Source organism: Epinephelus lanceolatus, chromosome 7, assembly GCF_041903045.1.
Source record: "Epinephelus lanceolatus isolate andai-2023 chromosome 7, ASM4190304v1, whole genome shotgun sequence".
NCBI lineage: Eukaryota > Metazoa > Chordata > Actinopteri > Perciformes > Serranidae > Epinephelus > Epinephelus lanceolatus.
In genome coordinates, this window is record NC_135740.1 from 42,740,063 (window position 1) to 42,766,534 (window position 26,472).

Genomic DNA, 26,472 nt, shown 5'->3' on the forward strand with positions numbered 1-26,472 from the left:
CTCACATTATAGTAAATTCAATATATTTGGGTTTAGAAATGTTGGTTAGACAAAACAAGACATTTGATGAAGTCACTTTAGGTTCTAGGATAATGTGACAGGCTCTTCTAACTGTTTGCTAATGTTCTGTAGAACAAACGATTAATCAAATATAATCTACAGATTAATGAGGAACCAACAGAATCATTAGCTGCAGCCCTAAAACACAAACATAAACATGAAGAAGCCAGAAGGAGAGAGAGGACACAGTTAATTCATAGAGTGGAGGTACAGTAGATACTCTGAACAGTAAACCCGCTCCAGGGCAGGTTAGCTGTTCAGCATCAGTTACCACGGTGATTTATCCCAGTAAAAAGAGAGCCAGCTTCATAGTACTGAAAAGCCAAGAGTTAACCCTGAAGTTACCTCATTAACTCCAAACCCCGCTTCACACTACAGGCCTTGAGTTTCCCAGCAGGAGCTGTTCACATAAACAATAACGACACTCGCTGGTTTTCTTATTAATGACCAGTTCAAGCAACACTGACTCACTTTTCACCTGCAGATACGCTTCATTAACTCATTCCACATGAAGGAGTGAAGGAGGAGGAGACAGAGTGTTTATCACTTTGGATCAGAGAGAGGAGGAGGAACAGGACAGATGAGTGGAGGTGACAAGGAGGAGGAAAAGATTAAGAGCAGGATGTGAAGGAGTGATGAGGGAGAGGTGGCTCGGGTGATCTTTGTGTCTCACCATCAGCAGGGTGAACATGGTCTGCCCCACGTTGAATCCATGCCTCCAGTTGTGGTACGTGATCTTCCTGTAGCCTTTACTCAACGAGTAGATGAATCTCACCAGAGTCTGAACAACACAGAAGGTTTCCTGACTTTAATTTGTGTTTACATGACATTTTCTGTCCTCAGATTGTTTATCAGCTTTTAGCTGAATCACATCCTGATGATGTAACCTTGTATTATTATTATTTTGCATTTTCTTCTGAATTAAAAGTTCTGAGCAAGCTGTAATTAAAACCTAACCTAAATTAATTATTCAGGCTTTTGCTTTGGGCCCATGAAGTTTGGTCTCCTGTCAGTGGAACGGTTATTTGCTTTGAGCATCAGTTTACGTTTCCTAAGTGTAATTCTGCATCCATTTGACATATGATTATAGTTTACAGAAGATATTCTTAATGATTCCACCCATATTTCAGTCCTGCCCTGATTTTACATCAGCTGACTGATGCTTTAGACATCAACTTTAACCATGATGTTGCTCCAAGTTTAGAGGGCTTAATGCATTGCAAAATGTATGATAGAAGCTTTGGGAAATATTTAAATGTAAACTGAAAACTTACCTATTCAGCCTTTTGATGAAGAATGGACATTATTTAGATTATTTTATTCACTAAAGCCCAGTTCAGACCAAAGATTCACAACGAGAAACTGTTTTAGAACGTTGCAGAGAAAAGTTGCAGCAGTGTGAACTGGCCGGTCTGAGCTCGACTCAAGCCAGCTGATGGTGTTACTCAGCTGGTCGAATCAACAGTAGCTGATTTGAAGGTCAGTCATCTGTTTCAACAGCCAATCAGCTTGTAGTGAAGTCTGCTGGTCAAGTCAAAATGACCACAGGCAGTGTGTTTGGCTTGCTGCAGCAGGTGCTCCGTCCCCGCCGAGCCCTTTGTTTCCATCCTCACAGTGTGCCGGTGTCAGACGGTGGGTCGCTGCTGCTGCTGGCTCTATGTGCTTATGCCCCGCCCACACACATTCTCATTGACCGATGAATTGGCACTGGTTATTTATATTATTGTGGCGTATTGATTATGAATACAGTCCATCTGATGCTGGTTTTGTTTCATCACTGCAGCCAGTATCTCACTATCACTATCCTCATTCAGATTTTAAGAAGCTACAAATTATATTCAGCCACAAAATAAGTCTGAAAAGCTGCAAATCAGAACAGAAGTACAGAGAGTTGTTGACTAGAGATGATACGCCATCTCATGGTGGTCACTTCTTGTCAACGTTACAGATCAGAAGCACAGAGTTGTTGACTAGAGATGATACACCGTCTCATGGTGGTCACTTCCTGTCAACGTTACAGATCAGAAGCACAGAGAGTTGTTGACTAGAGATGATACACCGTCTCATGGTGGTCACTTCCTGTCAACGTTACAGATCAGAAGCACAGAGAGTTGTTGACTAGAGATGATACACCGTCTCATGGTGGTCACTTCCTGTCAACGTTACAGATCAGAAGTACAGAGAGTTGTTGACTAGAGATGATACACCCTCTCATCTAGTTGACTGGCAGGTCGGGGCATTGCAAGTAGTTGCCTGTTTCATCTTGTCTTGTCGCAAATCTTTGATCTGAACTGGGCTTTCCTTCATATTTGTGCTGGAAAATCTGAAAATGATTTTTATTTTGTCTGTTATCATTATCATTGTTACATTTTTATCCACCGTATCAATTTTATTTGTCCTTGTTTTGTCTTTTTAATCTATTTTTATCCAGTTCCTTATATTAATTTTTCTTCACTCTGTTTTAACATCATAATTGTTATAATAGCTTTAAATTCTATTTTAGTGTATTTTTATAATCTTTACTGTACAAAATTAGTAATCATCATCATTCAGCCAAACTAACTTACAAATTAATTAACAAACCAACCACCCACCTCTCTGGGAATGTGAAACTTGTCCACCACTTTCAGCTCGTAGTACATCTTGATGCCACATTTCACCAGGTCCATTTCGGTGTGATAATAGTCATAGAAGTGGAACTCGAAGATCTCCGCTTTCTTAGAGTCTGGCAGAACCTCCGACTGTGGACACAGATGGACAAATGTGTATCAATTCAGACAACAGATTTTTACAATCATTTCACCGGGGCTGTGTGAGGGTCACAGTGTGAGTGTTGTCACATGTTGAATAAATATTTATCTTAAAGCACAGAACACCAACATTACACATTTAATCTGTGGCGTCAGTGTAACGTTAGCTTGCCGTTATCACTTTTCCAAGATGGAATCAGAATCATGCCTCATCTTGCACGATATATTCGGAGTTCAAGTATTTTTGCTATTTTCATAGAAATTCCTGAAACATAAGCTGGATGTTTGTTGTCGTTGTTGTTGTTTACCAGAATCTCTTGGAGGTCCTCCTCCTCACACTCGTCTGGTTCCTTCCCCCATCTCTCCCTGGTGTTCTGGGGAAACACACAACATCAGCAGCTCACCTTGGATGAAACAGTTTAGCATCAATCACCTGACTTCTGATCTAAGGTCAAGCCAGGTCATCTCTGTCTGCTATTGTTCTCTACGTCCACTGACGAATCACCTCATAGAAAATCTGACAGCTTATTTCAGCTTATAAACGATACCTTCCTCCTGCTGATATCATCCATATCAAGCGACTGCTTGGAAAGTGAGTGGTTTCTAGACTCCGTCGAGCACAAATATCAAAGGATAAAGCATGAAATCTGGAGGGTTTGGGATCCATTCCCAATGTAGCCATTGTGCTGTATTTACTAAAAAAATATTTTTATCTAATTGGAGCTTTGAACATGGTTTTTATTTAATTTCAACATGACATTATTCCATTCAAGATACTACTTTGCTCAAATTTTGATGAAAAGGAAAAATAAGATTTAGGCCTTGTCCACACGTACACATGTATTTTTGAAAACTGTGTTTTTTTCCCTCCTTTGTTCTTAGGGGAAAAAAAATCCAGCACACACACAATGTTTTAAAAAAATCTCCCGTCCAAATGAAGACACACAAACACAACTGAGGCACTGTCAAGAGCACGACACACCAACCGGCGTGTTGTAACCTAGAATCTGAAACCACACAAAGATGAAGAAGATGATGTTGGCTAATCAAAACCCTTAAAAAAAAAAAAAAATCGATTTGCGGTTGAATGCCTCAGTGTACCAGTCTCTTGTAGTTGACGTCCATGTCTGTGAAAACATGGACGCTTCACACACACTGTCCACCCGACAGCACAGATGATCTACACAATCAGCACTGATTCAAGGTGGACCCCCAAGATTAGAGTCACCAATTCAGTATCTGACCAAATGTCTCCCCTTCTGTTCCTGAGATATGTATGATATCACAGTGAAATTTACCTTTGACCTTTTGGATATAAAATGTTATGAGATGGATGCAAGGTCACAGTGACCTTAACCTTATGATGCGATGTGATACGATATGTGAATCACTTCATCCTCGCGTCCAAGTCAACCTTTGTGCCAAATTTGAGGAGATTCCCTTGAGGCATTCTTCAGATATCGTGTTCACGAGAATGAGACAGACAGGGTCACAGTGACCTTGACCTTTGACCAATGACCACCAAAAAGGAATCGCTTCATCGCTGAGTCCAAGTGGACTTTTGTGCCAAATTTAAAGAAATTCCCAGAAGGCGTTCTTGAGATATCGTGTTCAAAAAGATGGGACATATGGACACACGTATGTACACACAACCTGAAAACATAATGCCTCAGAACACAGCTATCACTGGCCTGGAGGCATGTGAAAACTTTCAACATAGGGCTGCCTGTAGCAGTAACTTCCACAGCACATTCTGACATCTCTGTTTCTCACTATAATGGAAAATGTCCTGTTAGCAAGGTTAGAACCAGCAATATTTTGACCACGTCCGCCGTGGCATGAAATGACACAAATTATCTGCACAGATTGTCCAGTCCAAAAGTTTGTTGTCTTCACATCAGCCTTAGAAATGTTTCAGTGATACATTATTCATCTCTGCTGTAGCTGATTTGATAATAAACCAGATTCATTTACTAACCAGAATATTCTGGATTTCATCTTTGCGACACTTGACGTGGTACATCACCATGTCCTGGAAGATGTCCTTCCTGTTCTCCAGCTTGTTCATCTTGTCGTAGGTGTCAGTGTTCAGCACCGACCAGCCCAGGAACTGGGTCAGAGACTGGACGCAGGTGCAGGTGTGTGTGAGAGAGAGAAAGAGAAAGACAGAGAAACAGTTAACAGCCTATTACTGCTGAAAACTGTGTCACAAAAATGTTTAAATAGGAGTTGGTGCCACTCTTTGCTTTCTGTTCTGCCATGGTGGGTATCACTGCTCAAGCTAACTGCCTTCTATTTTCCTGCATTTAAACATTTAATAAAATATACAGCAGTGCAATCAGAAAAACCTACTTAAAATGTCAAGTATTTATTGATAATGACCTATTAAAACAGGTCTATTAACATTTTAATTTTGCATCATTAAGGTAAAATTAAGTTTTACTACTTTACATCCTGTTGCGTCGTAAACTCTATAACAGGGGTGCTTAAAGTTTTGATGACTGAGTGCTAATTTATGGAGCCAGCATATGACTGAGGGTCGTACAGGAACAGTGCAGATGGAAGCTGTCTACTTAAATCACTCAGGGTGCTTTCACACCTGCCCTGTTTGGTTCCTTCTTGAAGAGGTGGTCTTGGCCCGGTTATAAACGGACTGAATTGGTCAGAATTTCCATGTGGCAAAAATCCAGGAAGTAAAGCAAACGTTGAAGAAGAGTACGCTTGCCATATAAATGTGACACTTTCTAATGTCACAAAGGAGGGACAACTACACAGGTTGATTTTAGCGCTGCTCATCATGGACTATTTCTTTGAGAAAGGTCTTTCTGGCAGAAACGTATTCCATGTGCTGTGTAAAGTGCGTTAGTGGAGTCAGTATAAAGTAAACTTTACTGCACTTACGCAATTTCGGTTATTAACAAAATGTATGTGTTGTTTTTATCTTTTACAGCCAAGGGCCAAAAACAAAGGGGTGGCAGCTTCTTCTGTAACTGACTGTGTTAAACAGACAGACAATATCCTCTCATATCAATCACAGGCCCCTGAATCGCATCATTTCGAAATCATATCGTGGCAAATATTGTATCGTTGTCCAAAGAACTGATATGATATCGTATTGTGATGAAACCAGTGATTTACACCCACAATTACTATCCTCTGTAACCAAAGAGTATCAGTGTGAGCTCTCAACAGTTAGTAGCAGAAATGGCGGACAATGGAACAATCAAAGTAATGGTGGAAAACAAAGTGCAGTGTGTCCTGTGTTGCTGGTAGCTGCTAGACTCTAAGGAAAACAAAAAGATATACAGTTGTAGCGCCAACAATAATACTGCTCGGAAATAGTTGAAGAAAAAGTTGAAAAGTTGTCTGTTTCCACTTTAATCTGCCTAGTAACAAGTATCTATAGGTGATAAATAAATGTAGTGAAGCACAAAGCAACACTAGCAGTACACAACTGCTCCACATGCAGCTACTCCAGTAAAGTACAAGTGCCTCAAAATTGTACTTGAGTAAATAAACTTGTTTACTTTCCACCAGTGTCACCTGCTTCCTGTCTCCAGCAGTTTGTTTGGAAGACGTTACCACACATTATTTGTTAAAACATGCAGTGGAAAAGCTTTCTGAAGGGGATTTTGGTCAAATTTCTTTCCCAGTCGAGCGTTTAACTAACCGCAAATCACATTCAAATGTCAAAATAAAAACTGTTGCTAAAACTTCTTTGATTTTAAGGAACAGATGAGGATCAAACTGTTGTGTTGTGTATTCAGACTGGATCCTGAGCAGCGAGGCCGAGAGAGAAACTTCAGTAAAAAGCCTCCAGGCTCAATGATAAATAATGCAGACACTCTGAATGGCCTGAGTGTATTTATAAACCAATGACTCAGTGCTGCCACACACACACACACACAAACAGCCTCTACCTCCATCAGCGTTTCGTCCATTTCATCAAAGGGTTTCCCATCCTTCCTGTTATAGAACGTGGCCACACCCACAATCTCCTCTTTCTTGTTGACGATTGGCATGGACAGGACGTTCTTAATGGTCCAGCCGGAGTCGTCCAGGGGCTCTTTCTGTGCACGTACACACACAGTTCAACATGCATTATTTCAATGACTATAAATAAGAATATACTTACACTGATATGTTTAACACAGTGATATGGAGCCTTTATATCCTCCTATCACTATTTTTAACTGACGGATGTGATAAAGAAAGCAGGAACTCTACAGAAACGTAATGTGACCTTCTACGCTCAAAGGAAATATGAGAGAGAATCAATAATTCACCTGCTCCCTGCTCCTAAAATCTGAACGCACTGCAGGAGCAGCTGTTGAAGTCTCACTTTTTAAAGAGGGCTCTTGCTGAACTACTGCTGCACTTCAGCTTCATCACAGGCTGGAAGTGTTGGGGAAAAAAAAATCAGGATTTGCTTGCACTACCTGTCAAATGCTACAGAGAACGAGATGGATAAAAATAGTTTCATCCTTCACTGGAAAACGGTGTCACTTAACAAAACCGCATGAAAATGATCATGTAGAAAACTAAATACTTTAGAGGTTGTGTGTTTCTTCATCAGAGATATCCGGCCAAAAAGCTGAGTTATTTATAGCAGTTAAATGGAGTACGGTGTGAGAAATGTTTCAGAGAATTTAAACCTCCCTAAAATCAAGTTGATTTATCTCACCCCGTTAATACAAATGTACTATAAAGTGCTTTACAAGGTAATAAACAGCAGCACACAGCAACAGAAAAGAGGGAAAACAGAGAGAGAGCAAAAGCACTAAAAATAGTAGAGACACAGCGACTGGAGGTCTCTATAAGAGGGACGATTCTGCACCAGTGTTCACTGGTCATTAGGCATGGGTAGGATCACAGTATACCAGGGTATTTATAAATCTTGAGGGTATGGTTCTTAATAACATCAAAAATACAGATGCTCCTCTTTCTATTAAACTCATACAGAGATGCTGTATTGTAGTGTTGATTTAGTCGTTGTTTCCATGACAAAAACGAGACAATGACGAGCTAAATATAGATCTTGATAATAAAAACTATAAAATTTATGTTTAATTTTTGTTGATGAGACGAGATGTGGTGGACTATCGGACTTTGAAAGATTATCTTCAAATGCTACATGAGCAACAGGCTGGTAATCTCCGGTGAATAGTCTGCACCAGGATGTTTCGTGAGCCGGCAAAACTACTCACGTCAGAGCAGTGTCATCCGTTGGTGCAAGTTGTGAACTGTAATTCAGTAGTAGATAATCAGCCGTGTATGTCTGACTGTGGATGGTGGAGCTGCTGTGGAGTTTGTTAGTTGCAACGATGGCTGTTGGCAGTTAGCTCCATTTGTTAGCCGCTGAATGACAGCGGAGCAAGCAGCCACCAGCCGCCGGACTGAGAGGACACGAGTTTAAACCTCCAGACTAACATGTTAAAGATTATAGAAAACATAATGACTAAAAACTGACTAAAATGTCGTGACTTTTTGTCGACTAAAACTATGAAGGATAAAAATGACTAAAATGTGACTAATAAACATTTTCGCTTTGTCGCAATTCTATGTTCTTATATCATTATTATTTTCTTTTACTAATTTGTCATATCGTCAAGAATATTGTTATCGCAAAATTATTGTGATAATATTCTAGGGCCAAACCCCTACTATGTAGTATGGATTTGGGACCATTGATTTCTACCCTAACCCCACAGATCAGAGTGCAACACAGTAACAAACCAGCCTGCTGTATGTTTTATCTAACATGACCACAACCCTCCGTTAACTTGTTCACGAGATAAACCTCATCACAAAATGACTCCTGCATCTCTGTGAACTTCTGACTGAGATCAAGGTGCATTTCCATGCTAACATTCAGGCTCTAATTGTCAGCAGTGCAGCACCAGGAGATATGTATGAGCAGGGACAGTGGCCATCAGAAACAGAGTATAATAAGGATAAATACAATGGGCGCTTTATAGCCCCCAGGAAACTAATTTAAACTAAGGAGAGCAGAGAATAAGGAACATATCATTTATTCAGTTTGGACGATATGGTAGAATCGCTCCTTATGATTGTTCCCTGGTGGCCTCTTATGGTTCATGAGAGCCCATTATACAGCTAAATTAGTTTTTTAATACATTATTCCAACATATACTCTCACTTCTATTCCATTCACATCACTCGTGAGCGAAGGCTCACATATAATGCAATTACTGTAATCTGACTGCGATATGCTAATGTCATCTATTACTTTACATAAAAATCTGATTTACAGATGATGGGCGATATTACTCTCCTCTCTCACAGCAATGACTGCTGTTAATGTACGTTAAAATACGAAGCTGGGCCGTACTGAATGGATCCTTTCCTGGATAAATACATGTATAAGAAGAAATAATGTGAATCAAATTAATGTCACACTGGTTGAGGACGATCATATTTGTATTGAGCTTTGGAGGAAAAGTGCCAGATTAATTAATGTAAATGTTTTACAGTTGATGATAAGTACATTTTCATTTATTTGCATTTTAATTCAATTTTTTTTTTTAATTTTCTTGTTTTTGCAATTTCGCCTTTATTTAACAGAGTAGAGACAGACAGGAAATGGGGGAGAGAGACAGGTATGACTTGTAACAGAGATCCAAGCCAAGGCTGGAACCACAGTTATGTACCAATGCTCCAGAATAAATTCCATTATGGTTATAGATTGGAGAGATACTGACAACTGTGTCAGAAAACTCAAGCTTAAACTTGGTTTTAAGGACACGTATTGTTTTGTTTTTTTTTTCCCAGGCTTTTGCCTTTAATGTACAGGACAGAGTGAAACGGGGTGAGAGAGAGCAGGGGGTGACATGCAGCAAATGGTTGCAAGCCGTACTTGATCTTGCGACCGCTGCAGCAAGACATCACCTCTGTACATGGGGCGCCAGCACTATCCACTACGCTACCGACGCCCCTAAGGACATGTATTGTTTTAACCCTTTGACGTCTGCACGTACTAGTCTATCAGTGCCTGCATTGGTATTCTTGCTTGTTCTGATGTCATTTCTTGAATTACCCTCAAATGCTTCATATCCTCATAAATCTGTGCTACCAAAGCTAAAAGGTTTTGTGAGTCAATAAAACATAATAACTAATAAAAGCATTGACATTGTGTCATTTAAATTTTGTTTTGTTTTGTACAAAAATCGGGTATGTTATTTAACAGATTTACAAAATAAAAACACAAAACATATTGATCCAAAATATTTTCATGTGTAAAAACATAAGCAAATATGTCTGAATACTCGATAAGTTGTTTGAACTATGCACAGCAAACAATGATCTCCTGCTGGTGCTTTTCTAAGTACCTTAATATTGTACAACTGTTATCTAACTGATTATGATTTGTGTTTTGATCATGTTCTCTTCTTAAACTCTTGTTTTTGTGTCTAAACCAGTGATTCCTGGGGAAAAAAGAAAAAAGCAACAAGTTGAAGCCATTTTACCTGGAAGTCGAAAAACTCATCCTCAGCTGCGTTCATGATGTTACAGATCTGTGGGAAAAGGGAAATAAGAAGATTAGAGTGGCGGGGGGTTGACTTTGGTTATGGTGATGAGGAAAATATGAATGCTTGTACTATGAATTTATAATTAAAATATATTCCCAATCTGTAACGGCATTACAAAAATAAGAGGTGGTCAGGTTTGGCAGGAGTGAAGGCTTTTGCACAACAAGTCTGTATTCTTTGTCGCACAATGATTACGACCTCGTGTTGTGTCAATCATGTTTACACACCAACTCCGAAACCTTTGTCTGTCATTTAAGTTTTCAGAACAGGTTCAATTTTCTGTGTTTTTCGCATCTGTCAAAATCCTTTAGAAACATTTAATCAAGAAGCAGTGAAGGAAATGTGGTGTAACCTGCAGGACACGTACATCTACAACAAGTGAGAGGAACAGAGCAGAAGTGGACGGTGAGCCAGCGTTTATGTATATATGGAAACAATGTCCTTCTTGAAATCTTCCACAACAAAGAAAAGATAACGTTAGCTTATCCAGATACGCACCAACAGCAATGATGCTGCTTACAGAACAGTGCATTTAATAGCTGCACAGTATCATCCTATGACTTAGTGACAGTGCCAAATGCAAGACAGGCAGAGAGAGTGGTGACAGCTGGGGACGTAACATAGGAGGAATGTTTCTTCCCATATTGTCTTGTACCATGAATTTTCACCATGAGTAGAACAAACGCATCGGACTTAGTGTGCAAGGCTTCTGTGTGTAATGATTTTTATCAGATGACGTACTTAAAAACGTATATGAAAAATGGCAGCTCTGTGATGCAGTGGTAAACATTGTCACACACAGCAAGAGGGTTCCTGGCTCGAACCCGGGGTGGGGGAGCCCTTCTTTGTGCAGTTTGCATGTTCTCTCCGTGTCAGTGTGGGTTTCCTCCAGGTGCTCCAGCTTCCTCCCACAGTCCAAAGACACGCAGGTTAATTGGTGACTCTAAATTGTCCGTAGGTGTGAATGTGAGTGTGAATGGTTGTCTGTCTCTATGTGTCAGCCCTGTGATAGTCTGGTGACCTGTCCAGGGTGAACCCTGCCTCTCGCCCAATGTCAGCTGGGATAGGCTCCAGCCCCCCGCAACCCTTAACAGGAAAAAATACTGACTGCACCGGGGCCTTTAGAGCAAGAAAGTGTCTTAAAGACGAGGCCAACTTTGCTCTAATGTCCTCAAATGAAAAACTCCACCTTCACCCTTTCTGAGTTGAAGGACCACATGTTCATATGTTATGTCCAGGAGCTGACGGAGTTTTATTACTCCACAGCCAATCCATTCAAAACCCTCGTGCCACATCCAAAACCATTAGCGTCGATCTGACATGTCTTTTCCCCTAAATTTATGAAAAGGTGACTGTGGGGAAAATGAAGTTTTCACCTTTTACATGATGTAGAAGGAAAAAAGGGGGAAGATGAAAGGGGGGGGGGGGGTAGTGTTGAAAAATGACGAGCAGCAAAGACAATGAAAGGACAGAACAGGAGGAGGACAGACGGGATGGGGCAGAAGGAGGGATAGACAGACGAGCAACGGCAGGCTCAGCGGTTTCGGAAAAGCACACTGTGATTAATTACAACGGCTGCAGAAATTACAATTATACATCACAGCGGCGTGTGGCTGAACACTTTTCATTTCCACAACGGTGTGCACACTGACAACTGTGTAATAAGGCCTAATGGCGTTCTGCTCGTCTGACCACCCGCAGCCTCCAATGGAGATAGTTTTGAAATAAAGATATTTTAAAGGACACTGGCTTTACATGGACTCCTGCACAGAGGAAAAGAAAGCTGTTCTCGAAAAGTTACAGTGAGAAATGAGGAGGAGGAATTTCATTCTGAGCTGAAAGTTTTGGGTTAATCCAGCCACAGATACCGGTTTTCAAAACATTTTCAATCAGTCAAACTAGTCCATATCCATTGGTAGCTTTGTCACCTTCTACCTATGCCAATCCTCAATGCCTATGTGCAGTTTCACATAGATTGACCACGTCAGTGAGTAGAAAAACGTGGGACAGACAGAATGACTGACTGACAGAATGACACACTGACAGTTTCTGTGATTATGTACAGCATACCATACCATGACTTAGTCATATCAAAAATTAGAAAAACAACAAACATTGGTCCACAGGGGGAGCCACAGCGATCGGTCGCATTTTAGCCATTTTAAGCATTTTTCTGTTGTTATAGCGCCACCCAGTTGCCAATTAGAGTTAAATTTCTCCAGTCACCTTGAGGCGTCCTGTTCTACATATCTACCAAGTTTAGTAAAAATCCATATGGCGGTTAGGCCTAGATAAGAAATGAGCTCTCTAGCGCTCCCATTTTGTTTGATTGGGTCAATAATGGAGGGGTCCCCTCAGATTATGTGTGGTCATATGCCTACAAAGTTGCGTGGTGATGGGTGAAACCCTTGAGATGTTATACACCTTTATGTGATGAGCCACGCCCTCCGCAATATTCATTGCCTTATAGAAGCTCAGTTTTAGTAAGTTTTACAACTTTTGCCAAGAGGGAACTTTAGATATTGGTCCCTAGATTATGTTCACCCAGTTTCATGCAGATCGCTCAAACTTCCTAGGAAGAGATCCATTTGAAGTGTTTTTCAAAAAATTCAAAATGGCGGAAAATCTATATAACCGGAAGTTATGGGTTTTCCTCATGAGGAGAGGCATCTCTGTGCAAAGTTTCATGTCTCTACGACATACGGGGCATGAGATATGCCCATTCAAAGTTTGCAATTTCAATGGGTTGCTATAGCGCCCCCCTTTGGCCAATTGATGTAATATTGCTTCATTGGCATCCTCCCATGACCCTCTACCACTGTGCCAAATTTCACATGGACTGACCAAGTCAGTGAGGAGAAAAACGCGGAACAGACACACAGACACACCCACAGACAGAGTTTTCGTCATTATAGATAAAGCTGGATTTTATAGACTTTTGCCTGTAAACCATCTCACAGCGGGTGATTGGGTAAAGATGAGCTATCACAAGGCTTTGAATACAACTAAATGGATCTTCTTAAAATAATCTCATGTTCCTTAAACACACCGTACAATCGCCATTAATATGCGCTGGACTCTAGAATCTGACAAATTACATCAAAATAATATTTGAATAAAGTTGAAGCTTTTGTCAAAATGATCTGATGTAAACAGTCTGTATTTGCTGCATTGCTAGGAATTATGATACTACTATTTATGCAGTGTAAAGACATGCAGGTTAATTGGTGACTCTAAATTGTCCGTAGGTGTGATTGTGAGAGTTGTCTGTCTCTATGTGTCAGCCCTGTGATAGTCTGGTGACCTGCTCAGGGTGAATCCTGCCTCTAGCCCAGTGTCGGCTCCCCGCAACCCCTAACAGGATAAGAGGTTATGGAAAATGAATGGGTGAAGAGGATTATTGTAACGACTAACCATGATCGTGGGAATACTGGAAATACGCTGCACTGTCAACATGTGACAGTGAGTTTTAAAATGGAATATTTTTTGTGTTTATTTTGTGCTCTTCAAAAGTTAATTAATGTTATGTGATTACGTGAGAAACATGTAAAAATATAGCGTGAAACTCACAATGCTGCCAGATAATTCTGTCATGGTGCGAGAATGTTCTTGTGACACAAACTGGATCTGAGAGTTTGCGCATATTTCACCACATTCTGTGAGATCTGTTCAAAATCTCAGAGCAAACTTGAAGGACAGGAGCTCTAAAGAAAAACACACACTCACCAGTCCAGTCTCAGCAACATAGGTTGGTAAACCGCTGATTAGAGCCCAGTGATCTGCCGGAGGAGTCCTGAGGATGCACACAACATGACAAACAGAAATTTCTATTGTTATTAAAATCACTTTTGTCAACAACCACAAAAAAAAAAAAAAAAATCATGTAAATTACTTTCCTGTTGACTCTGCCACAGGGTGAAATAAATGCTATGTAAAATCATTCAAATTCAAATAATGTATGCACGGCTTTCAATTTACACAGGTGAGATTATCCTGCAGTGAAATGTTTGGATAGTAGTTATGAGTGTTTACAAGAGCAGCAGTGTTGGATAATAGGAAACATAGAAATGATAAAAAAAAAAAAACAAGACTAAGCAATGTTAAGCATGGCTCGAATTTATTTATGTTTAAACCTTAAATATGCCCCAGTGTGTTTGTATCTCTGAGGTTTTACAAACAGGTTGAATGCATTTCCTTCCTCATACAACATTTGCATTTTTATCTACACTCTGAAACCTGCATTGTTTCCATGTTTATTTGCTCACAGTCTTCTTCTTCCCTTCCTTTGTTAGTGTGTTGCTTTGTTTCTTGGCCTCCTGTACATCAGTGTAATAGTGTAACACATTTAGCAGGAATGTGTGATGCGTTCCTGCTTGTGTGTGTGTGTGCATGAGCGTCGACATGCACAAGAACAAACAAACAGGGACCCACTGCTCCACTGCTTTTTGGCTATCGGTCAAAAACTCCACAGGGTATCTTCAAACTAGATCTCTGTGGTGACTCACGGTATGACTTTGATGTCCTCTTTGCCGTGCAGGATGTAGTCAATCAGTTTGTAGAAGACGATTTCCTTGAGGAGACACACAACAGAAAAATCAGAGACACTGTGTGGACCAGATATTTAAAGGTATACTATGCAGGATGTTCCTTAAAAGCAATGTTTAGACTCATACAGAAGTAATCCCTCTCAATTATCACGTATCAGAACAATATGTGGAAGTCTACTGATCTGCTGAGACCCTGGCCTCTGAGTGGGCGGAAGTTTGCTGCAGAGATCAGCCTCTCATTGGGCGGAACGAGCCACCCGCTGAAGTCCCGCTCTACCACCTCCGGTTGTGTAGCAGTTTTCAACCGTTTTCAACACGTCCTTTACTAACTTTTGCGGTGTTTGATCTTGCGGGGATGTAGCCATTTTTCTGCCATGGTTCGCGTCCTGTAGATGATATTTTTGTGGGCGTGTTACACCAAAACCTGTTTCCCCCCAGCAATATTTTTGCAAGCGCACCGTTGCTGTGGCACCGCCCAGAACAATTGTGATTGGTTGAAAGAAGTACAAGCAGCTAGGGCGTTTTTTTCTCCAATCTCAAAGTGAGAGTCAGCCCAGCCAGACCTTTCTTTTCTTGAGAAAGGTCTGGTGAGCGAGACTAGTACATTTATAGACATTTATCCCTCCGCCAAAAACAGCAGGTGAGGTCAGGACTTAGCACGCATCCAAAGTTCTTCCAAAAGTTCTTTTGCAGCTTGTTAATTTTAAGTTTTGCCTTAGACAATAGAAATAACTCTTGGCATATTCTTAAGACTTGTCAAAGGCTTTTGACATTGTTGATCACAACATCAGAAATATGGCTTTCATGGTGTTGCTTTAAAATGGCTGCTTGATTATTTAAGGGACAGAGAACAGTATGTCTTTGTTAATAGTTATGATTCAAATTGAGCTAAGCTACTTTGTGGAGTACCTCAGGGCTCTATTCTTGGACCTCTTTTGTTCTTGATTTAAATAAATGACCTACCTAGGGTCTTCAAAAATGTACTGCCTTTTTATTTGCTGATGATACATGTCTGGTATCTTCACATCAAAATTTTAGAACACTCATTCAAGAAGCAAATGAAGAGCTATCATTCTATTTCTAAATGTTTTGGATGGAAAAACTCTCTCTCAATATAGAAAAATCGAACTTCATGATATTTAGTAACAAAAATAAAAAAAAATATAACAAAGATAAAGCACAGTAGACGAAAAACTAACTTGGAAATACCTTATTGAACCTGTCTGTAAAAAGACTATGCAGTCAATTGGTATCTTAAGTAGAGTTCGTTCATGTTGTGTATTGTAATACATATTGCTTGGGCTGCCACATGTCCCACTTATCTCAATAAGAATTTTCTAATTCAAAATAAATTTTTGAGAGTTACTAGCTTTGCTAAAAATGTGAATTGTCTGCTTCTCTTTTTAGAAAATATTAACTTTTATCAATTTTTAATGTGAACATGTACCAGACTTGTGTACTCATGTGTAAATATGTACCTGTGACTCCTGACTTGCCGAACGTTTTCCTAAACTTTTTTTAGTGTTCCTCAGACATTCACTCATATTCCACAAGACACTCTACGGACCTTCATCTTCCATATTGTCGGACTTCTCTTAATTAATATTCATTGTAATTCAGAGGACCGTTTATCTAGAACAACCTCCTTCCATCGCTACAATCATCATCTACATTATTGTTATTCAAAAAACATCTGAAAAGGATTCTAATTTGCAAAGAGTCTTAACACTTCATTGATTTATTTGTAATTTGTTGTTGTTGTTAATTGTTTATCTGCAATAATTCTGCAATACTTCTTGGTCTGGAACTCTTATTCAATTATGCAATCTTTGTTTTTATCCTTTTCTTTTTATGTATGATTGTTATTTTTTTAAGGGAGGCTTCTAACCTCTCCTGCCCAATGTTTTAACTTTTAATTTGTTTTTCCTGTATTTTCTATACATGTATGTGCAAATAAACTAAACTAAACTCAACAAAGGAAAGCTACAATTATTGCTCAAGTTTCAGAGAAACCTTCTCATGAATAAGTGACACTTAAGGGAACATTTGACCCGATGATGGCACTAGAGTAAATGAGCAGAAGCAGTAACAGTAGCAGTAACTGTAGAAGCAGTGGTTAATATTTCCTCACCCTGCCATCAGGAGTTTTGGGTCCATCATATGGTGGAACTTCTCCCATAAGAACTGGCCACAGGTCGAAGAACTCCTACACACACACACACACACACACACACACACACACACACAAGGAGAGCAGATTTAGTAAAGGGCAACTTACAGCTGATTCAGTTGATTCTGTTCTTTCATTATTTAGATGCACTTACTGTAAATTTGAGACACATCCAACATCACCATTCTGCCTAAAAATGCTAATCCCAGCAGCCTCTTAGGGGTGTGTAATATTTTTTGTTCTGTCATTGCAAAGTGCACAGTTTCCAAAACACGGACTCAAACCTAAGCTACTAGTTTTGTTTATTTTTAAGTGCTTTATTCATGAAATCCAGTGTTGTTAGCAGACAGCCATCTGTGTAGGCAGACAACATGTGTTTGTTCTCAGATAGCAGGTGTTCGGAATCAACTGGCAGCTGCTTGTAATTAGGTGACAGCCACAGCCAATAAGTAGTATTTATGACAACGGTTTAGTTATCACAAATATATGGGGATCGTACCACACTGATCAGAAGATGGCTGTAAGTGTTACTTCTTTCACTGACACAAAGGTTTGAAGGAAAAGAAAAGCAGATCAAGATGGGAAAATAATGCAGATTAGGCAAAGAAACCCCAAAGGAGTGTCTGAAAATATCTCCTCCCAAAAGAGGAAACAGAAACAGATCTCATCAAGACTCAGTCGGGATGAGAATGGTACAAACACAGCAGTGCACAATTAACAAGCAATGGATGTATTCAGTTTAAAATCTGTAAAAGTTGATCGTTATATACACTGGTTCCTGTTTTCCCAGGATGTCATGGTTGTTTGTGTCTCATGCTAAATATAAACTTTTAGGATTCTGTGAAAATGTTTGCTGCAGTCAAACTTCAACTAGAATAACCGCCAACCCGGTTTGCTTCTGTGCACCAGTCAAGTTGCAACTACATTTTACATCCACGTCTATGAAAACACGGATGCTCCACACACATCTTCATCTACAGCTCAGAAGATCTCTACAATCAGCTCAGTTTCAAGGTGGACACCCAAGATTAGTGTCACCAATTCGGTATCAGATCAAACGTCTCCCCTTCTGTTCCTGAGATGTGACGCTGAGTAATGGCCAAAAAAGGGTTTTGTACAGTACATTATGATGTTACAAGTAAGCTGAATTTGACCTTTTGGATATAAAATATCAGCACTTGATCATTTTATCTTATTAGACACTGGTGTGAATTCTTATCATAATTAGCATATGAAGTCTTGAGTAAGCTTAATTGTGAGGTCACAGTGACCTTTGACCACCAAATTCTAATAAGTACATTGTTCAGTCTCAGTGGACATCTGTGCTAAATTTGAAAAAATTCTCTCAAGGAGTTTTTGAGATATCACATTAACAAGAATGAGAAGGGTGCAAGGTCACAGTAACCTTGACCTTTGACCACCAAAATCTAATCAGCTCATCCTCCAATCAGTCCAGGAGAACATTTGTGCCAAATTTGAGGGGGGGAAAAAAAAAAACAAAAAAAAAAAACAAACAAACTCTCAATGCATTCTTAAGATATTGCGTTCACAAGAATGAGACGGATACAGTGACCTTCAACACTGACCACCATATCTAATGAGTTTATTGTTGAGTCCAAGTGAACGATTGTGCTAAATTTGAAGAAATTCCCACAAGGTTTTCTTGAGATATTGCATTTACAAGACTCAAACAGATGCAAGGTCACGGTGACGTTGACCTTTGACCCCCAACTTCTAATCAGTTGATCCTGGAGTTCAGGAGTGCCAAATTTGAAAAAATAAAACCTCTCAAGGTTAGGGTTGGGTACCGAAATTCGGTTCCAAGTAGGAACCGAATCAAAAACGGCGGGTACCAGGTACCCATAAAAATTGTTGACTTTCGGTTCTGCTTATCGGTTCCTAGACGCACTAGTAACCTTTCTTACAGTGGCTGCTTATTCAGATACGCATCTGCCAGGACCTGTCTGTTATGTGACTACATCACGCATTCACACTGAACTTCAACACACCAGAGAAACTGAAAAAAAAATAAAAAATAAAACACCGGAGAAACTGCAGAAGAAGAAGCTATGGCTAACTGGGCTAACTATGCAAGATGGACTGTGGGAAACACTGTATTGCGGCCGTCAACAAGCAACGTTGGTACCTCGCCAGCAGCCCCAACAGAGACACCGTTCACGTTGGCGAAAAAGAGGCTGACAAAAGATAAAACTGAGGAGTGTCACCGAGCGGTAACAAAGTTTGTGGTTAAAGGACTGCATCCCTTCTCAGTCATCGAGTCTTCATCATTCAGGTAAGTTAGATGTAACGTCGCCTATTTCCATCCTAAATCCTGTGGCAAAAATACCCTATTTTGTATCGTGCATGTGTGTTTCTCTGCAAACGTCAATGACATATATCAACTACAAAATGAATGACCTTGTTCAGAATAAAATCAAAACGAATCTATAAATAGAATAAACACAAAATAGGCATTCTCTATTCATTTAAAATATTTTCAACTCTTACTATTGTGTATTTTTGCTACATTTTTCTACACTGTATTATTGATCTCCTAACATCAAAACAATTACTTTATTTCTTGATGTTCATTTGCTGTTTTACAGTGATTGCAATGCAGTATAGTATTTTAGCACTAATGCTGTTCAGACAGGATTTTATTTTTGTTAAACATTTTCTTAAAAGGTAAGGGAATAAAGTTACTTTTGTTAAATAAACACTTGACCTTTTATTTATCACTACTTTGGAATCGAAATAAGGAATCGTTAGGAAATGGAATCGATAAGCAGAACCAGAATCGGATTCATAAAAATCCTAACGATACCCATCCCTACTCAAGGTGTTCTTGAGATATCACATTCCTCAAATTAAACAGATACAAGGTCACAGTGACCTTGACTTCTGACCCTTGACCACCAAAATCTAATCAATTTATCTTAAGTCCAGGGGCACATTTGTGCTAAATTTGATCAAAATTCCCTCTATACATTCTTGAGATATAACATTCACGAGAATGAGACAGATGAGGCCACAATAACCTTGACCTTTGACCTATGACCCACAAAATCTAATCAGTTTAATTCCCTTAAGGCGTTCTTGAGACATCGCTTTTATGAGAATGGTACAGACAGATATATGTACGTATGGACAGAGGGACACCCAAAAATAATAATTCCTTCGGCCGCAGCTGTCGCCCATTCCTAAAGGCATAAAAACAGATCACTGCTCCTGAATCTTCTTGCACATTAAAGTTTAAGTAACTTGAACACTTACAGGAGCTATATGTAAGAAATATAAAGCAAATAGTCGTAAAATCATCATAATATGTCACAGAGAATAAGGAATAATGTTCATATAACATACTGATCTCACCGACAACAATAGTACAGCCAGAATATTCGCATTTAAAAAAAAAAATGATGGTCTGCAAATCATGTTTATGTTTTGAATTTGTGTTTTGGCCTGTTGCGCCACCCACTGCCGTCTACCAGTCACGCAGTCAGTAGAGTCTCAGCAGCAGTTACAGTTACGACTGAGCTACAATGGCTGACGCTGCGACTAAACCCAAACGACCTCGTTATGATTCCCAAAAACGTCAAGACAAAACTCGAGGCAAAGTGAGGGTCTATATAGGAGATGCTTTGAACGGTGGAGACGGTTGAAAGCGGAGAAGAATTTGAGATCGGATGTCAAAGTGGCTACTCTTCTCGTCAACAGGTAAACTTTAGCCAAAGTTGGCTAACTGGCATCCTAGCTAGGCAGGGATGGACATTTCGAATACTTTCAACTGTTATTCATTTTCGATCATACACTGTAGCCCATGTGCAGGTGGGTCATCGACCCGACTGATTTTTTTTTGAGAAACAAACGCTAGCAACACGGCAAGCAGCATTATCAGTGTCCCGGTACATAGCATTAGCAGCCGGCTCCTCCTCCGCTGTATCCCGGCAGCAGCGTTAGCAGCAGAGAAGCTGGACTTGCTCAAACGGTCCGCTGGAAAACTGAAGATCAAGGACGCGGCAACGCGGCCCTGCCACGGCAGCCGCCCGTAGGCAAACAAATCACCCCCAATTTCCACCAGATGCGTGCTGGTTGCGTCTGCGCTCTGGCACGGCAGCGGAGCCGATAGGATTCAATTCTAGTCAATGTGTGTGTTTCCACCGGCTGCCGCTGTGCTGCGTCCTGGCTCCGTCTCAGCTGCAGCACTCCGGAGCCCTCCGCAACAGATATGCAGGAGTTCTATTTTTGCCGGACGCCGGAGCACAGCGCAACAAATCAGCACAGAGCAGCAACCTCGAATCTTTAGGGGAGGGGGGGCAGACACGACTCACGGCAGTATTTTGAATTTGAGTGCAGTAACCGTTTTGGCCACATTCTTACATACAGTGCCTTTAAACTTAAAACTTAATTTAGCTGAGCTGTTCCCTAAACCTGCCCTGAATAAGATAAGTAGTTACAGATAATGGATGGAATGATAGATGTTCCCTAAACCTGGAAGTGAGTGTACCTTTAAGGCAACTGGACAGTTTAAAGCAGTGCAGCACAGATGGATCTACAAACAGTGGGCTACAGTGCTGCTTGCTGACCTCTTTATTAATTGTCTTGTGTGTTTTCCAGCTTATCCTTGACTCGGAGTGTGTATCCATGGTAACCCACCTTAGTCTTGGTCATGTCCAGCAGGCCCACAGAGTAACGGTCACAGTTGAGGAAAGCTCTGACTGTGTACAAGGCCTTGTGAAACTGCCTCTCTATGTCTGTCATCTCTTCAAACACCTTGCTGGCCGACCACAGCAGCACCTGGACAAAAGAGCAGAATACAGTACAAACAACAGTTTCAGAGTTCATGCGCACCACAGACCCCCAGGTTTGACTTCGAAATCCTCCTTTTATCTAACGGTCATTTCTTATGTTGCTTTCAGACCTAGAGTTGTCTTGCTTTGATCCGAATTAGGGACTAATTTTGTTCCAAAGTTGTATAATTACCTAGAGTTGGTTCATGTTCTCACGGCAGCATTTACAAGCGGACCAGATCAAATGCCTTGTGTGAGAAAGCTGCTCTGGCATTCTGCTCCATTTTAGTAGCCATTGCTCCTCCACAGCTCAAAACTCTCTTCCAAATATAGTCACTTCTGGCTCCAAAAATCCAAGATGGCGACAGCAAAAACGCCAAACTCAAGGATTCAAAATGGGAACCCACAAACTAATGTGTGATGTCACGGAAGCATCCATATTTATACAGTCTATGGTCAAAGCTGGAGATTTGTTTGACTGCAGTAACAACGCGACTGCATTCTTGTCGGAATAAGGTGAATCTTTCCTTCTCTAAATATCTTGAATACTGTTTATTCAGCATGGCATAAGGTAGAACATAACTGTTCAAAGAAATATAAGAGTAGCGTGGGTCATTTGGAGAATAGCAGCACCAGTAATTAGTGTATGTAAAAAACGGAAAGAGTAACGGCGAATGTGGAGAAAGCAGAAGACAGAAGAGAAGCAGAGGAGAGTTTAAATTTAGCAGTGACTGTATCAAGTGAATGTGCAGTAGAGTTTACAGTTTGTGCGCTAATAAATGATGCAGCTCTTCAAGACGTCTCCAGTGTCTTCTCTACCCACTCTTCCCCCAGCTGCATGTCTGCTGTAGATGTGTTGCCACTGCTTTATTACCTGTGCTAAAACCTCAGATGAACGATCAGTCATCAACGATGCACAGTGTCAACTAGTGATTTTGATAGTTGATGATTCTGTGAAACCCTTAATGCATGTGAACACACCCTGAGACTATACTCATTAAAAACAACAAGGCTACTTCCGATGCCAAGGTAAAGAGTATATGAAGTGCTTCGTGCTCAGTAGCCTCACCTGTCCCCTCCTGGTCTCACAGTTGTGCAGGTAGCTCAGGTGGAAGACTCTCAGGACAAGGTTGGCAAAGTTGAGATACTTGTTCAGGGTCTGGAAGAAAACAACACACACTTTGAGCTGCTTTGCAGAACACTGAGAAGTACGGTTGCAATGATTTGAGATTTTCACACAACAATAATCGTCTCAGAAAAAATCAGTTTCATGGTATCATACAGAATTTATCTTATTATCAGTCAGAATGACTCTTAAAGGAATGAAAACAGGAGGTTTATTGTTGGTTGAACAAATGTTTTATTACTATAATTGAAACTTGAAACCATTTTGTTAATGAAAGTATGTGTAAAAAATATCTCCTTTTAAAAATAACCAAAATAAAGGGCAGATTTAAGCCCGGTTGCTTCTTTTTTTATATGGCAAATTAGCAAATGTACAAGATATGATAAGTGTCAACTTTATTAACATAGTGTACCTTGAAACCGGTATATCACTGCAACCCTACTGAGCAGTTGATGTGATTACCTCTTCAAGACATAACTGGTTCCTTGATGCACACTACACTTTTGTGTGAATGACTTTAAATGTATGTTTTATTGCACATACTGGACACATACAGAGGCCCAGCAATAACCATTATAAAATTCAGTTTTATGTGATACACTTTTATCTTTGTGCCATCAGTCAGAGCAGGTGACTCAGCAGATACTTCATTATTTAGTCAAAAATTGCTGTTACAGGGTGTGTGTTCTGTGCTGCTGTCCATGTTCCCTCCACTGTAGATCTGCCCAGGTGTGCAGCATTACTTAACGAGATGCATTGCACCAGGCATGGAGGAGGAGGAGCTTAAGAGCTCCTGTGCCAGGGCAGAGGAGAGAGGCCTCTGGTGTAGGGACTGCTGGTCCTGCTGCGTCTCAGCCTGGGATTATTTTTGTCTTGTTTGCTTGTTTATTTGTTTATGAATCCCATGGATCTGATTGTTTTAAGATGTCTTTTGTGGTTATTTTGGGTCAGTGTTGAAGTTTTGTTCATTCCACAGGGCTGCCAAAGGGTGGGGCGTAACATTGCCGAGAGATATATGGTTCAAAACGCTATGTTTGACAGGTGGTATTAACCCAAAAGGTAAAATTATCTTAAGGGATGCATGATAATATCGGCACGTCATCGGTATCAGCTGATATTGGCTTCTGAATGTACTATAAGAATCGGCCAACATGCCGTCACAATAAGAGTATGCATGTATAATATGATGTTAATTCCACTACAGAAGAGACTTGATGATCAATAAAGTTAGGTGGGAAAAAAGTGGATATATAGATATCGGTTTTGGTTGTCAGTCAAAAAGGTTTTTACAAATCGGCATATCAGATATCGACAAAAATTCCAATATCATGCATCCCTTATTCTCTCTTATGCCACACAGGTGTTTCAGCTGCTGTTACACACCTTCGGGCAGCTCCAGTATTGCTTGGCAGTGGCCACACTTTAATTAAGGAAATAATTCACAACTTAAACATCTGACTGCCTTTGTGATTAAACTTCACATCATGTTTTTATTGTTTTGGCAGTGAGAAACAGGCAGTGTTATTTCAGTTTAGCCTTTCCTTGTGACTCTGATCATGGTGGTCTAACCCTTTCCCCCCTACAGGAACTCTCTCTGTCTCCAAATGTTCTCCGACAGGCCTCTATTGGCAGAAAAAACACTCTCTGTGCAGCTTTCAGAAAGTTAAAGGATTAGAATTGTTAGTTATGATTTGGGAGGCTTTCGATCTGTGTAGCAATACATCAGCTGAATTTAGGTGACTTGTACAACAGCTGCTGCTGCAGGCCAGAGCAGCAGGAGGGCTGTGGCACGGACCCAACACATGGCTGATGGGTTTATGCAAATACATTCACATCAGTTGTTTCAGTTAGATATAAAACATGGACTTGATGCTGTTTGGAATAAAATTTAGTGGAAAGTTAGGCCATGGGGTCTTTGATACACATGTTTTAGTGCAAACAGAACCCCATGAGGCCATTTGTAAAGTGCTTTAGTCTTATAATTCCTTAAAATGAATCTATCAGTATAGTTCACACCCATTTCTGACTAAACAGTTAGAATTCATTGAATCTGCTCCATATAAGGGACGGGCATGTTAAGAATTTCCACATTTAATGAATCAGACTAAATTATTAGAGTACATGCAAAAAAAAGTTAGGGGTACCTCTTCATCCTTCGTAGTGAAGCAAGGCCCGTCCAACTTATTGATGGCCATCATGACCGCCACCATGTCTTTACCGTTCATGATGGGGATGGCGAGGATGTTCCTGGTCTTGTACTCGGTCAGCTCGTCCACAAATTCACTGTAATGAGGGCTCTATAGAGAGAAAGGAGGGAGAGTGATTGTATTTAATTGTCTGCTCTTTGCCCCTGCATCCTTCATAACTCCCAGACTCAGCTCTGATGAACACACCACTTCCATCCATAAACGCTGCTGGCAAAGGCTTTCCATTATCCACAAACTCAAGGCCTTCCCTGCTGCACTCAACCTACTGCTCCTCATGTACAGCAGGGGTCATCAATTGTGTTCCTCCAGGGGTGAAGCAGAAGAAGAGCGGCTCATTAACTGCCAAGAAGGAACAAAAACCTACAGAGAGCGGCCCTCCGGGGGATCAGAATTGGTGACTGAGTCCTGAGTTTGGGTGAGGCAAAATGTGAGGGTTTTTTTCTTTTAACAGCAGCCAAGAACTGAGCTGGAAATTTTAGAGATGAAAAATAAACTCGTCACTGCTCTCTGATGGACAAACAATGGCATGTTGAAACTGTCACAAGCACTTAAACATATCTTTAGCATTCAGTTGACATATTGGGCAATCTTTAATGTGCTACTTTCAGCCAATATATCAGCCTAGCCGATTTATGAAATCACTACTGCACTACTGATTTATCTGCCCCACCTACCAACCTCACACTCACCCACAGGAGAAAAGTCCTCAAAGTCAAACATTTACATCATTAATGTTTCATCCCTGTGCCTCAGAAACCTTTAAGGAATATTTCACCCTTCAAATGACCATTTGTACATCATTGACCTTGTGTTATGTTGAACTCATACAAAAAAAACAAAAAAAAAAACAAACGATTTTCTCACATGCCTCCACGATGAATGAAGAATCCACAAATGGAAACAAATTCTTGATAAATTAAAGTAATGAGGATCTACGTTTAACAACAGTAAAACTACATTAAAACATCTACAGACACTCACAACTCCTGCAATATAACCCAAGTCTCACTTATCCAGTCGTATAATCAGAACTTTCCAAAAAGGCGGCGTTGCGTCTTTTGAGGAAAATGCAGGACATTTGGCTGAGATGGTGTCACCTTTATTCAAATACAGATAGTATCCTACTGTGAGATTCAAAATGGTTTCTATGTCAAAAAATATACAAATGCCCCAATTTATTACCTTGTTTTGTCAATAAAATCATGCATATTTACTTTTAATAGCACTCAATACTTCCTGCAAAAAGATTCAAATTAAAAGAGTTTCTGACTA

General features: G+C 40.2%; 1 protein-coding gene across 1 annotated transcript in view; it reads right to left on the bottom strand.

The window, feature by feature from the left end:
- pde6a (phosphodiesterase 6A, cGMP-specific, rod, alpha) overlaps positions 1-26,472 on the bottom strand; it is a 50,294-nt gene that overhangs the window by 15,318 nt on the left and 8,504 nt on the right. The window contains exons 3-14 of the mRNA XM_033633633.2: positions 25,138-25,290; positions 22,937-23,026; positions 21,734-21,874; positions 17,039-17,113; positions 14,866-14,930; positions 14,087-14,153; positions 10,298-10,345; positions 6,731-6,880; positions 4,789-4,932; positions 3,119-3,184; positions 2,655-2,801; positions 734-841 (exon numbers count right to left, since the gene is read on the bottom strand). Coding sequence (XP_033489524.2) covers positions 734-841; positions 2,655-2,801; positions 3,119-3,184; positions 4,789-4,932; positions 6,731-6,880; positions 10,298-10,345; positions 14,087-14,153; positions 14,866-14,930; positions 17,039-17,113; positions 21,734-21,874; positions 22,937-23,026; positions 25,138-25,290 — 1,254 coding nt within the window. The remainder of the gene's footprint in view (positions 1-733; positions 842-2,654; positions 2,802-3,118; positions 3,185-4,788; positions 4,933-6,730; positions 6,881-10,297; positions 10,346-14,086; positions 14,154-14,865; positions 14,931-17,038; positions 17,114-21,733; positions 21,875-22,936; positions 23,027-25,137; positions 25,291-26,472) is intronic.